Source organism: Euleptes europaea, chromosome 2 (genome assembly GCF_029931775.1).
Source record: "Euleptes europaea isolate rEulEur1 chromosome 2, rEulEur1.hap1, whole genome shotgun sequence".
Taxonomy (NCBI): Eukaryota; Metazoa; Chordata; class Lepidosauria; order Squamata; family Sphaerodactylidae; genus Euleptes; species Euleptes europaea.
Genome location: NC_079313.1, coordinates 82748794 through 82763595, shown reverse-complemented (window position 1 = coordinate 82763595; position 14802 = coordinate 82748794). Strand labels below are relative to the sequence as shown.

The 14802-nt window shown below is 43.8% G+C and overlaps 1 protein-coding gene across 6 annotated transcripts in view; it reads left to right on the top strand.

Annotated features, from left to right (window-relative positions):
• The first annotated feature begins 5190 nt into the window (after positions 1–5190).
• Positions 5191–14802, top strand: part of TEAD3 (TEA domain transcription factor 3) — a 54163-nt gene continuing 44551 nt past the window's right edge. For all 6 annotated transcript variants that reach the window (XM_056867740.1, XM_056867737.1, XM_056867739.1 and 3 more), the window contains exon 1: positions 5191–5439. In XM_056867740.1, coding sequence (XP_056723718.1) covers positions 5304–5439 — 136 coding nt within the window. In that variant the 5' untranslated portion in view covers positions 5191–5303. The remainder of the gene's footprint in view (positions 5440–14802) is intronic.

The window sequence follows — 14802 nt, the reverse complement described above, 5'->3', positions numbered from 1 at the left end:
TATAACTTTATACTGTTGTGTACATCCTTATTTCCCTAAATACCACTGGTCTTTGGTTAACACAGTGGAGATTTCTGAAATTCTGGAACATCTGGTTCGCAGCCATTTCACATGTTACTTCTCCCTCCCCCTCCCCCCCCCCCGACTCAAAATATATTCTCTCATATAGTGGTACAGGTGTCTGGTTTTGGTGCAGGTGCTTAAATCATCCAAATAGCACTAGGTGTACATTTTCCAGAGAGACTGATCAGCAGTGGGGAAATGTGTGAAGAAGCCATCAGATGTGACTGCTTAAGGAGGACTCCTTTGTGTTCTGCTGTTCATGTTGTATGGGTTTGAGAGGAATCTTGGGAGATTGCTGCCTCTTATGAATAACAATTGGATGTTGAGATTCAATAATGGTTGGGAGGAGTCTCGCTTTGGCTTATGTTCAGCAAAAAAAAACCATGCTACCTACATTTATATCCCAGATTATGTAAACGACCCTCCAATCACATGTTCGCAGTGTCTTCTATAGTTATTCCCCGTACAAATTTTGGTGTGTGTGGCTGCTTTTCAACTTCCTGGTATATCCTGTGCTTCCTAAATGTTCCCTTGCAAGTCTGATCCTTGGGCACCTCTTACTCCCTCTGTGTGTGTGTGAGAGAGGGGGTGGGTGGGGAGGGGGAGACTATGAATAAGAGTGTGTTAGGAGCCATGTGCGGACAGCAGCCTTCCCCTCCATCCCTCCCCTTCGTTTTGGCTAGCAGCTCTTGTTCTGATCTCCTTATTTGGCTACACTGTTCCCAAAGAAGGGGTGGGGTGGGTGAAGGAGGGGAAAGCAAGCCAGAGGGAGGCCGGATGACATCACAGAGCTCGGAGATAGGCAGAAAAGTTGGTTGGAGGGGTGGGGAGAGAATCGGGAAACACTCGAGCCAGCTCGGTAACAGCAGTTTCTTTAAAAGGAGATCTGTGCTGGAGACTTTTCGTTGTGCTGCGTCTGGGAAGCCTCTGCTCTGTTCTCAACTCCCCGCGAGCAGCAGCAGCAGCTGCTGCTGAACATGTTGTTGCAAAGACGCTCAGCTGCTCTGGGGGAGAGGGGTGAGGCCGAGTGGCAAGGACTATTTCAAGGCCCAGTGACCAAACTTCATGGGGTTGGGAAGCTGCACCCTACGGGCATTGTTGAGAGGTGTTTCTGAAAGATACTGGGGAGTACTTGGGCCCATGGAGACAACCTGTGATTAGACGGAGCAGCATGTTCCCCTTTTGCTCTCTGTCAGGCTCATTTTGCCAATATGATTTTCAGTCTATGCTTTGAATCACCAAAAAAAGCAAGTCCTATTTAAAATGCTTCCAGTTTCTCGCTTAGAGACAATAGAGATTTCTGTTTGGTGGTCCGTGTACACATGCAAGGATACAGAAGAAGAAGAGTTTGTTTTGATATGCCGACTTTCTCTACCACTTAAGGAAGAATCAAGCCGGTTTACAATCCCCTTCCCTCCCCCTCCCCACAACAGACACCCTGTGAGGTAGGTGGGGCTGAGAGAGCTCTAACAGAGCCGTGGCTAGCCCAAGGTCACCCAGCTGGCTTCATGTGTAGGAGTGGGGAAACAAACCCAGTTCACCAGATTAGCGTCCGCCACTCATGTGGGGAATCAAACCCGGTTCTCCAGATCAGAGTCAACTGCTCTTAACCTTTACACCACACTACCAAGAAATTAGCTGAAGGTTAAGGCTGCAATCTTCCACAAATGCAGGCATTAGTAAATCCCATTCATCAAATGACACTTACTTTCAAGTAAGTGCTAAATAGGTGTAGAAGAGGGGTCCCTAACCTTTTTGAGCTAGCAGGCACCCTTGGAATTCTGACACAGCTTGGTGAGCACAGCCACAGAATGGCTGCCACAGCTTACCTTTAGTCACACAGGGAAGATCCTTGTGCTGTGTTGGTAGCTACTGCAAAAGCAACATTTTAAAAAATCTGCACAGCCAGTCAGAAGCCTTGCTGGGGAAAAGCCCAATCTGCCCCTTCCCACTTTAAAAACACTTGGTGAGCTGCAGAAAAGTAGGCAGCGGGTGCTCTGGCACCCATGGGCACTATGTCAGGACCTCTGCTCTAGAACTTTCCAGACAGAAGAGCTGAACGTATCGGAGCCAAACTGTGTTTCCCTATAAGATGGAAAATCAATGTCTGTGTTTGGTTGGTAGATCATAAATATTCACAATCTGAAGAGCTGACCACATCTGCAGAGCTCAGGTTATTGTAGTGCATAAAAACAACCATATGGACTTTGCGAATTAACCTTGTGAGGCACAAGATGGCATCTTCTGGATTCCTAGTGCCTCTGATGACTTGATGACACTGAGTCCAGTGGGAAGCCCACATTAATATACAAGACGCTGTATCATTTCTAATATTTAACCTCCAGAATTAGGTCCCCCCCCCCCAATTCTCTTTTGTGTAGAAAAGCAACTCAGTATTTGATGGATGGTTATGATTCAGTTTAAGAGATCAGAAATGTAGGCTTTAACATATTAAGATTTAATTTTAAAACTGGTCCTTTTAAGACACTCAAAACTTGTATAAAACTCCAGTTTTAAAAAAGGAATCCATATTTTAATTTTTTTAAAAAAAAATTTTATCTCTGCACAGTTTTCTATCAAAGAGAATTGACTACATTCTTGCCTTCAATGAATGGCAAATGTTACTTACTATTTAAATGTCTTCTACCATCTGTTAACTTACAGCCTAGGTCTCCTCTCGAACTCTTGGGAGTTTTGTGTCAGTCTTAAGTGGGTGGGGCTAATCAGGGAGTTCCGCTTTTCTATTTTGGGAGTGATACTTATATTGATCCATATCACAACCTAGCCCTTTTTGAGATATGGGAGAGCATGCTGCATCATAATCAGTTAAGGCTACTCTAGAAATTGCATCAGAAAATGGGCCTGAACGTTCACATTAGCATAGATATACTTTGACTCATAGCGGAATGTGCAAATTGATGCCACTGAAAAGCTTTATGTGAAGTGATATGAACATTCTGTCTCTAGTAGGGTCAGTCTGTGGGGGTTTATTCTCACATGCAAGTGATCTCTTGATGGTGCAGTCATTAAAAGACAGATGTATATGTGAAGTAGTCCCATGCATCTGAGCTTCTTTACTCCAATCTATACAATGAGGCCAGTAGCGTTTTATACTTGCAGTCAGAGGATGAATACATTTTTATATTTTTACATTTATTGATGTAAAACAATTGAAATAGTAGATGTTGTGATTAGCCTAAATAATTTTCTTTTCTCTGAACCAAGGAAGTATAGGTGTCCAGCCACTTGTACTAATTTTTGGATTTAAAAAAAATACACAGTAGTAGATTCAACAAGAATCAATCTGTGTAACCTTCAGGAAGGTTTGTTACTATAATACCATAAACATTTCATTTTTAATGAATATAATAGGAATTGGCTATACATTTCTGGACAGCATCCACTGAGATTGCTCAACAGATCCACAAGTTCAGACTCAGAGATCCTACCTTTAAAATAAAGATGGAATTTCCCATTGTGGACATTACTTCTATGAGCAGATGCAAGAGGTAGCACATAATCCTGGGTGCTGCAAGTGACCTCACCTTCGCTGTTAACAAGGCAAGGAAGCACGGCCTCAGTAGGTCCCTTTCCCCAAAAAAAGTTGTAAGACTTTGTGGAGAATGATCAGGAGCTTTGTAAAGTTGAGAAAAATGCTGTTTGATGATTGACAATCTTTCCCAGACACTCTTGTTTTTAAGCATGAAGTAAACTGCATAAGCATTTCAGACTTATCACTACGACTATAGAAGTTAAATTTAAAATTTACCTCACAGTTTATATTCTCAAGATTTCTCAAGGTTTTATTTAGACCTATTTCATGCATTGTGATGTACTTGAAGTCTTGGGGGTTTCTGAATCCCTGCTGGTGTGAGGCTCTTTGCTAACCCCCATTATTGCCTGAACAACTTCAGAACAACATCCCAATGCTTCTTTTTTTAGGCAGGTGACATGATGTTTCCTTCTGCTTCCTTGGAGTCAGATGTTCAGGGGGTTTGTGAGGACATCACTGTGACTGTTCTGATTCTACTCCATTGTGTTCTATATATCTTGTAGCCAGTTCTGACTTTATTTTTATATCTAGCATCTGGCTTGTCCATCTTGAAATCTTGTTGGGTGAAACAATGCTTTAAAACCAACATAAATGTATATTAGAAAGACCTGGTATATAGCAAATGCTAAAACTGCATTTTTAGTCTAGCTGGAGTCAAATCCATTTTTAGTGCCAAAAAAACAACAACCAGTAGCACCTTCACATTTGTGGGCAGGTCAGTAACAACATTTTTGGGATAAACTGCCATCCACACTTCAGATATGGTCAAGATGATGGGTGTTCTTGGTTGACTTCAGAGACATTGTGAACAGTCCATAGGGGAAAGAGGTGGCCTCTTTGCTGTAGTTATATCTATAAATTGACTCTGTTAGAAGAACTTTTACACATGTGATGCATTTGAACTAAAAATCCAAAAAAATGAAAATGTTTTTAACTATTATAGTAAACCACCTTGAACCATGAGGAAAAGCTATAGGAAAGGAAAGGCCAGCGTGGAGTAGTGGTTAAGAATGGTGGTTTGGAGCGGTGGACTCTGATCTGGAGAACCGGGTGTGATTCCCCACTCCTCCACATGAGCAGCGGAGGCTAATATGGTGAACTGGATTTGTTTCCCCACTCCTACACATGAAGCCAACTGGGTGACCTTGGGCTGGACACAGCTCTTAGAGCTCTCTCAGCCCCACCTACCTCACAGGGTGTCTGTTGTGGGGAGGGGAAGGGAAGGTGATTGTAAACTGGTTTGATTCTCCCTTGTAAGTGGTAGAGAAAGTCAGCATGTAAAAAACAACTCTTCTTCTTCTTCTATATATATATATATATATATATATATATATATATATATATATAAATTGTTTTAATTAATAAATAAAGTATATGGTGCACTCTATCATTTTTCTGTACCTGCCACCAACCCTTTCTGTTCATGTCCCACAAAATTACTTACTTGGCCATTTCTTCTTGATTCTCATGTGCTTCTGACAGAGTGGTGAGGGAGTGCACAAAAAAGTTGTTGAAAGGCCTGGCACTGGCTGTTTGATTAATCAGTGACCTTTCTTGTCCTTATCCAGATTGACGAGTTGCCATTTGGGGCTCAGGGTCGGAGCCCAGAGCAGCCATCACAATAGCGTCCAACAGCTGGAACGCCAGCGGCAGCCCCGGGGAGGGGCGAGAAGATGGACAGGAAGGGATGGATAAGAGTCTGGACAATGATGCCGAAGGAGTGTGGAGTCCAGACATTGAACAGAGCTTCCAGGAGGCACTGGCGATATACCCGCCCTGTGGCCGGCGCAAGATTATCCTCTCGGACGAGGGCAAGATGTATGGTGAGTGACCAGGTGACACTGATATGTTCATGTGACCTAAACCTGGTTTCAGACAAGATCTAATGGTAATAAATTGATGAAAATGGTCATCAACATCTCTCACAGGCTTTGTATTAGTGAGCACTGGGATAATAGAATGAGAGTATCCAGTATAGTGGCCTATATGATGAAGTACATAGAGCATGGATATTATTTTTTCCAAGTGGGAGAACAAGGTTCAATTCCTGGTTAAGCAGTGACATTTGCTGGGTAGCAGTGGACAACTTCCTCCTTTTTCGTAGCTTAACTTGCAAAGCTATTGTAAGTATAAATAAATGACAGCCTTGTAATCTGCAGTTCTGTTGCTGAAGTAGTCTTAGCCCAATTGCCATCCTATAAACAAGTTCATGCGTTGGGACATATTAAAGCCACACAACTCTTGGGGGGTTACCGCACTTGTATTCCCAGCGATGTATTAAGAGTTTGAAAACGTTATAAAAAATACTGTTCGCACTTTGTTTGGCCCCTTTAGCTGTGAAGACATCTTCCAACCATTTATAAGCCATGGTATCCAAAAACCCTTTTAAAGCGATGTTTTTTATAACATTTTCAAACTCTTAAAACATCGCTGGGAATACAAAGTGCGGTAACCCCCATAGTTAGTCAGATCATGGTGGGGGAGTAGAAGTTTGTTTTTAAGATAATCTTATCAACATTCTGAAGTTGAAATATGTTTTTCTGACACAGAGGCCTTGGAAGCTAAAAATGTGGAGGGTGGCACCTGAGCCTGTTGCTCTTCAGTCAGCTTTAATAGCGTGGCCCTTGCTGTGTTTAATTTCTGTGCTAGCTGGATGTGAAGGAGATGGCCTACATGAAGGCCATATTTAAGGGTGATGAAATGTTTGTGGGGGTGGCCATCTTGAAGCAAATAAAGAACTCCAGGGTAATGTTGAACTCTTCTTTCCCTAGGTTGGTGAGTCATATTTCCTTTGTACTTCCTTCAGTCTATATATCCCTCCCACTCCCTTATGCCTCACCTCTTCTCTCCCTCCCACTCTTTTCTCTGCCTTGCTTGACTGACTGGTTTGGTAAGTTCATTCCTGTCAGGGAGAGATTGATTTTTGTCTGCTTGAAGAACCCACATGCCTGCTGTTGGGCGTGAAAGGTGGTGTATCTGGCCTATCATGCAGGTCATAAACAAAACACTTTGTTCTGCTTTCAAGATTTGATCATTACCATCTTCCTTGTATTAGGTTTTTTTTTTTGATACCACAGTGTGGCCTGTATGAATGACTTTTATTTTTGCTTCTCATTATGAGGCTGTAACTTGAGAGAAACTGAATCTGTGATCTCAATGAAAGAGCCACTCCTACCTTTGTATCCTCTTAAATTTCACACTTAATAGGCCCTACTTAAGCCACTGACATCACAAATTGTTCTCTTTACGCACAGTGCAGAACAGGATATTCCCGTTAGGGTTGCCAATTGCAGGCTGGGATATTCCTGGAGATTTGGGGTTGGAGCCTGGGGAGGAGAGGGACCTCAGTAGAGTATAAAGCCACATAATCCACCCTCCAAAGAAGCCATTTTCTCCAGGGGAATTGCTCTGTCTAGCCTGGAGGTCAGTTGAAATTGAGAGATCTCTAGGCCACACCAGGAGGTTGGCAACCATAATTCCCATAGATATTTTGCTGTAGTGGTTAAGAGCTAGCATGGTATAGAGCCAACGTAGTGTAGTGGTTAAGAGCGGCGGACCAGGTTTAATTCCCCACTCCTCCACATGAAGCGTTCTGGGTGACCTTGGGCCAGTCACAGTTCTTTCAGAACTCTCTCAGCCCCACCTATCTCACAAGGTACCTGTTGGGGGGGGGGAAGGTGATTGTAAGCCTCTCCGAGAATCCTTATGGTAGAGAAAAGCAGGGTATAAAAACCAACTCTTCTTCTCAGTGAGTGAGCCCAACAACTCTCTGTAGGATTTACAGTATTAAGATTCTTCCTCTTCTTTTCTATCTTTGGGTTTATGAATGCATTCTCTTAAGTATTAAATGGAGTTATTTTATGTCAGATCTTGAAATAACAATTATATTGCCTGTGTCAGTTGGTTTCAAAAATACCCCAGTGGACATTTTGAGAAAAGCTCTGCTCCTCCAAGTGCTCTGCTTGTAAGAGCAAAGTAACATTTGAAGCCATCAGTTCATGTGAAATCACAGTTCTGATGCTGCTCTTCTCAAATGAGTGGACCACTTATGTGAGTCAGATTTTTGCTCAAGGTGACCACCAGTGTATCTTTGGAGCCAGCTCTGTCTAGGCAGGTTCACGAACATTGGGCGTGTGGGCTTGAATGAGGTGGTATTTTATCAACTGGGGTTGAGAAATAGTGTAGTGTTACTTTTAATAACAAAACCCCATAACGTTCACAGAAAGATTGTAAAATGAGTGAGCTGTAGAATCCAAATTGTCCTTGATACAGTTCAACTGTGGTTATAGGAACAACAATTTTGGTTTACAGTGAGTATTATCATTAGAATTGTCATTCCTAAGGATAGTTAAATTATCACATTCTCTTTAAAGAAAACTTTTCAAATGGGAAAAGGAATAAATTAAGATCCCCTATTTCTGTTTGGCGGGAAAGGAAAAATCCAGGATATCACTATAGTTTATGAGAATTGCTGATTTTGGACAAGTTCCTTTAATCAGGTTTTACTGTCTGTTGTGGGATTTAGGTCCTGACTCATCAATCTGTGTTTTCTGCTCTTTGTGGAGTGAAATATATAAACATTGAATTGCTGATTCCTGCTTCTTGTGCAGTTGTTTTATGATGTCAGAATCCTATGTTTATGACCTCAAAGAATGATCTCCTTGGGAATTGATGGTCCCGTAACAAACGCCAGATTAATGACCATGCCTAGTGAGTCGTGCTCACTAGTCCCGAGTTTTGCGCAATGCTTTAAGTGCAAAATTGCAATTTTCTCATGGCAAGCAACCTTCTTGAGTCAAGGAAGCACGTTTGTGCCTTCCGAAGTGTTTGTCCCCCTTACCCAGAGGAATGAGCCCTGTTCTCTTCCATTTTGGGGAACAGGGAACAAGGTACTCATTAGGCATTCTCCTAGCCAATTAACCATGAGCAGCTCCCACACTAATGACCACGTGGGCGAGGTCTGGTTGTGTGTTTCTTTCTCCTGGTGCCAGCTCCGTGGGACAGTCTCTGACAATTGGACCCCACCCAGATAGTTGCGTCATCAAAATGCTCAGGATAAAGTGGCTCCCAGATGAATGTCTAAGGGCACCTTACAACCTGTATGCGTGTGTTGTTCATGGATTTCTTAAACGATTGGCCAGATTCAGTTAGACGTCTTTTCCCTACCCACATTTGTGTGAACCAAGGCATTAGAAATTCCAGTGGTTAATTTCTTTCAATTCATCTGTCTCCATCTGTTGTCATCTTCTATCAGCGGGTGAAGACTTCTTTGTTTTGTCCCAGAGTCTTGCAGACTGTGTGTCCGCAGAATTGTTCCTGGAGTTTCAGGGTCTCTTCACTTATTACAGTTTTCTTACACAGTTATTTGTAGGAAAATATAAGGTTTATGTGTAAAGCATGGCACAAATATACACATGAACACATGAAGCTGCCTTATCCTGAATCAGACCCTTGGTCCATCAAAGTCAGTATTGTCTACTCAGACCGGCAGCGGCTCTCCAGGGTCTCAGGCAGAGGTCTTTCACATCACCTACTTACCTAGTCCCTTTAACTGGAGATGCTGGGGATAGAACCTGGGAACTTCTGCATGCCAAGCAGATGTTCTACCACTGAGCCACGGCCCCTCCCATAAAAAACTTAATTGTTTTAATTGTTGTTTTTATATCTTTGTATGTATTTTAGCTCTGCTTTTAATTGTTTTAATGATGTGTTTTGGGGAGAGTTAAATGCTTTTAAAGTGTGATTTTATTATGTATGTTTTAATTTGTTAGACACCTTGGTGGCCCTTGTGAGGGCAGAAAGGTGGGATATAAATTTTGCAAAATAAAAAATTCAGACAAGGAAAAGAAAAGGCCTGGAGGTCTGAGGCAGCCTGGAACAGATATCCTCTGCTGTCAAAACCCATCCCTTATCCTAAATGGATGTGAAGAGGCTGTGTTTGCCCCTGGTGAGGAAACTGCTTATGTTCAGAGGCACTCTGTTATTAATTCCCAAATTTTAGGGCTGAGCCCTGAGCTGTTTTCAACCAGCTCACTTCTATTTCTGGTCTAGTTAGAGTCCTTGAGCTCTCCTCATCATTCTACAATAAACACAGCAAAACAACTTCCCATTCCCAGTTCCTGGGAGCAGCAGCTACCTAAGGAAAAGCAGTGGTCACGTTGCACCTTGTCTCCCCTATGCATGCCAACTTAGCAACTTAGCAAGTGTGTCCCCCTGCCCAGGGTCTCTGTGACAGAAGCAGAGATGGAAGGCTTCCAAAGAAGCACATTTTTTAGATTTTTCCAGGAATAGCTGAAGTGCCGCTGGGGAGCTTGGCCTTTGTTCATCGAACCAAAGTGTACAAACTGGTTTTTCCAGCTACTTGGAGACATCTGGCAGTTGCTTAAAGAGACAGCAGTTCTGTTCTGCTTCTGTCTTTAATTTGCCTGCTTTTCAGTTTAGAAGCTTGTTTTTACCTTGTTTTACACTGTGCCCCACCTCTGCTTTTCTTCACTCGCCGTAATCTTTTCTAGACTACATCTGCAATAAGAATAGAGCTGAGTAAAGTTTTCTAGTTGGCCTCCTGCCCAGAGTATGACTGGAAGGAAGGGACAGGCACTTAACTTTTAAGCAAGTTGGGGAAAGGATTCCTAGATTAATTAATTCCAGTGCAAATCGTCTTATTTGCCTCTAGACCTGTCTACAGGACAATAGATTGGAAAGGGACCATTGGCTCTTTAAAGCCCAAACCCTTTTGTTTTCATCCTTTAAAAAGGGAGAAAGTGCTTGAAGCATTCCATTTTGCCAGTGCTTTCACTTACAGGGACTTCTCTCTCGTTCACAGTGAAATTTGCAGTGTTGTTTGCAGCAAGGTCTTTTTGCAGGATATTGAGGTGCTGGCTGAAGATCTTCAAGTTCATCTATGCAGGGCTTCCCTCCCCCCCAGCTGCTTTTTATGTGTGCAGCGCATGCTGTCCACAACGGTCTCTGAACTCTAGTTGGCATTTTGGTATCTGCAAGAGAAAATGCCAAAAGTAGAGTGCTCATCATGAAACTTAAATCAAGGAATATGGACTCTGGAGACTTTTGTAGTCTGCTCTTGTATCTTGTTCACACAGACAAACATAACAGGGTCCACTCCAGAAATTCCCAGGCCTGAGTTTGTGGTGTAGACCAAGATGAGCCTTCTCAGTCTAGAGAGGAGATAGCTCTAGAATTATTCAACTTGACAAATTCCTCTACGTGAGTGTTTGAGAGTTGGTATATAAAAAGCATGTGAACAATATAAGTTAGCCACACCAACCAGAGTAATCCCAGCTATGTAGTACCTAATGTTATTTGCTTTGTATGAAGCCTTTTCTTGCTGCATGTTTTAGCGTTTGTTCCTTTTCAGTGTTTTTATTTACAAACTTGGGGGCCTGCAAGGAATTGTGGGAAGGGGAACAGTTTGGAAATGTCATCCCTACTCCAAATATCTGCTGTTCTGGCTTCTATGCATCCTTAAGGACTTGAGCAGGTTAACTTTCCATCCCTTCCATTTAACTGATACTCAGCTGCTTTTAACAATGTTGTCCCTTGTACAACATGTTCAATTTTCACCAGGATCTTTTCAGGGTTTCCCCCCCCCCTCCTTTTCCTTTTGGTTACTTACAATTATTTACTCTTTTTTTCCCTTTTGTTTGCATACACGTAGAAACCCCTACTTTGTCTATGGGTGGCCTTGCTGTTCTGCTTTTGTGCTTATTGCAGGGGCCAGCCACTTTATTATTAGGTGTAGTAATGTCCAAAAAATCTAGCCTATTGCTTTTAGTTGTTATGAATACAATACAAAAAGCTTAGAAATTGGTTGCCAAAGCATTTTTTTTTTAGCACTCTTATAGGGACAGCATTTTTCAAGTGTGAGTGTTGAGACTGAATTTGGTGAGACATTTCTTCTTTCATACCATGGGTGAGTAGGAAAAAGGGGGCTTCTGGAAGGTCAAAGCTTCGTTTTCAGGCAGGTGCTGGAAGTAGGATGCCTCAGGAATCTCAGAACACTGACTAGGCGAGCCGAACGCCTACAATAAATGGGTCATACTTGGCTAAAAGTGAGCCGGTTACTGACATCGGGACTGATCTCCCAGCTGCTGTGAAGAGTGGCTGAGGGGATGAAGGAGGGAGAGCCGTGACCTGTGGTAACCTATAGCATTTGAACAGTGGCCAGTGTGCAAGAGTGGAGAGGCAGGCAGCAAAGGGTCTGGTCCGTGTATGGCAAGGGGCATTTCTTTCTTTTCTGGTGGGTGAGAGCAGAGCCAGGCGCACGGGAGGCTGTGCGCTTGCCCCAGACAGCAGGTGTAACTTGAGTTGCGCTCTATCAGGGCTGGTATGCTGCTGAATGCTGATTGGCTGGAAGATTGCCCCACTAGGTTATTTTTAACAGAGCTGTACAACTGGTTCACGTGGTGGTGTCAGAGAAGAGGAATTTGGGGAATGTAGTAATTTGGAGGAGGACGTGCCCTCCGAGAGGGAATGGCACAACCTCTGGTGAATCACGGGACTTGAGACAGCTGAGCAGAGACAGCTCTTCAGTGCCTGCTGGTACGGGGGAGAGGGAGAGATGATTAGCCATGGCTGGTGCCCTAGAGAAGGAAGATCCCATGTGCGGAACCTCTCGGCAGGCGCAGACAGGAACAGAAATGCCATGCAGTGAGATGGGATTAAAAAGGGTTTCCTGTGGGCTGTGCAGATGCCCTGTTGGTGTTGCATTTCATCAGGTGTTTGGGTATCAGTTCTAAGTTGCTGAAAAGCGTTGCAGTCATGAGTGTATTTACTTTGCAACGTCCACATGAGCTAGGTGACTATTCCATTTTGCTACCGAACTAGATAGTACCTGGGAACTGTAATGATCTCCGGTGTTCCCTGTTTCCTCCATCCCCTGTAAAGACAAAACACACCACCAATACAGCATGCATGAGCTTCATTTTAGGTGCTTCCCTAGGTTCTGTTTGTTTTAATTGAGATACTTGTCTACTTTACTAACATCTCTTCTTCCAACGGCATGTTTGAGGGTCTTTCTTTATGAGACTGATACGTTGCCAAAATTGTAGCTCTTATTTATTTTCTGCGCAGAATTGTGCTAAGAAGTGCTGAGTTCCACCAGCGTCTCCCCGTGCTGTACGGCAGCTAGCATTCAATTGAGGAGTTTTGTTTTGTTGGTTTTTTTAGAATAGAATTTGGAATGTGGATTGTATTTAGTGCCAGACAAATAGAAACACTTCCCTGCTGTTTCATTCTACTTCTGGGTTTTATGTTTTGGGAAGAGCATTTTCCTCTGGCTCCCCAACACAGCCTGAAAGGATACAGGCACAGGCATGTGCTCATTTCACTCACTCTGAAAGTCCAGAGTTGGGTAGCTGAAGAGTGGCAAATTGATCTTCATGAAGGGCAATTGCTCAACTTTCTAGGGGAGCAGACATGAGAGGTTCAAGCTTACAATGTTACCCATCTCAGAAAAAAACATGTTCACTCTGCACCCTCATTGGAGGGCACAGGAGGAGGAACCTGTCAGCCACAGGAGAGGTCTGGCCAGACAGTCTTTTTGTGGCCCAGTAGCTCACTGGATCAGTGGCATGCAACTCATAGGGCTCAGATGAGTAGTCCCTCACCATTGCGCCCACCAAAACCTGGCCTGTTCACCTCATGTTCCCACTGATACTGACTTCCTCACCAGTGGCCTCCATTACCATGTCCATCTTGGGATTGGCTGTTAGGGGACTTTGCCCAAAAGGGGAAGTGGTGGGTAGAGCAGCAAAGCTGCTTTCCCCCTCATCCTTCTCTTCTGGAAGCAGTATGCCCCCCCCCCCCCCGCAGGCTTGGCAAGGCTTTCCTTGATGTGCAGGTTATACATGGTCACCAACATGTAGACCTTATACTTGGTGAGGGGTTCCAGGTAGGACTTGATGCCTTCTTGAAGCCTTTGCCCCATCAGGAGCACTGCTGGAAGAATGTCTGCATGTCCTGTGCCTGGATCCAAAAAGGCGGCCATCTTCCCTTGAAGCATTCGGATACTCAGGTTTGCCATGTCAGTTGAGGGCACATTGGTGAACTTCTTAAAGTCTGTGTTGTTTCCCCCTTATATTGTCGAAGTCTTATTTGAATATCATCTATATACTATTCTCCAAATGTGCCCCCGATCTGTGGATGTCTAAATCCTCAGATCGGGGCCACTCTTGCACTAAACAGATGTTTCTGCAAACTTAGGGGACCCCTTAGATTTGCAGAAAAACCTGACATTAAAAAAAACATTGAGGGGTTTAAATTCCCCCTCCAAAATAAAAGAGTAGTCTATGTGCATTGTGCATGAAGAAGGGGTGTACCTCCCTCAGCCCAGCCTGGCAAGAAAGTGAGTGTGGGGGTGAATGGGATTCTCCTTTCTGGTAGACTTGCAGCCCCCCCCCCCAGCTGGGAAGGAAGTCCTTGCCACCACCACCCCACTCGGCTGAGCCAGCAAGCCCACCACCTGCCTGCTGGAAGGTAGGTGGAGAGAGCAACAAGGGAGTGGAGATAGATAGGGAGAGCTGCAAGGGTGGGGGTGAGTGGAGTGCCAAGGGTGGGCAGTAAGTGGGGAGAGCAGCAAGGGTGGGGTAGAGTGATAGAAAAGGGGTGGCAGGCAAAAGAGATGGAGGAGTAGATTGACAGATAAGAGAAGAGGAGAAATAGGGGATAGGTTGATGGAGAAGGGGTGAGGGCAAAAGGTAGAGAAGAGTAGGCTAGCATATAAGGGGGAAATGGGATAGGTTGACAGAGAAGGAGTGGGGGCAAAATGATGGAGGTAGATTGGCAAATAAAGGGAGGAGGAGGATTGTTAGAGAAGGGGAAGAGGGAAGGAAGCAAAGGGGGGACAGATGCACCCTCTTCACAAGTTTCTTGCTGGTCCCCACTTGGCTATATACTTATAGCCAAGTCAGCTGAATCTGAGGATACTTAAATCCAGTGATTGGAACTGTGAATGGACAAGACAGATCTTTTTGCAAACCCGAAAAATGGCCTAGATTTCCAGAAAAGCGTGAAACATGGGGGGTTAAAAACAGGAGGCTGAAGTTGGTTCCTTATTCCCAGTTCGTTCCCTATTCCCAGTTCCTTATTCACATTTCCTAGTTCCTGAATGATTTTGCGGACATTACAAAAGCTCTACACCCCAAGATATGGATTGGACCACCACATATGAT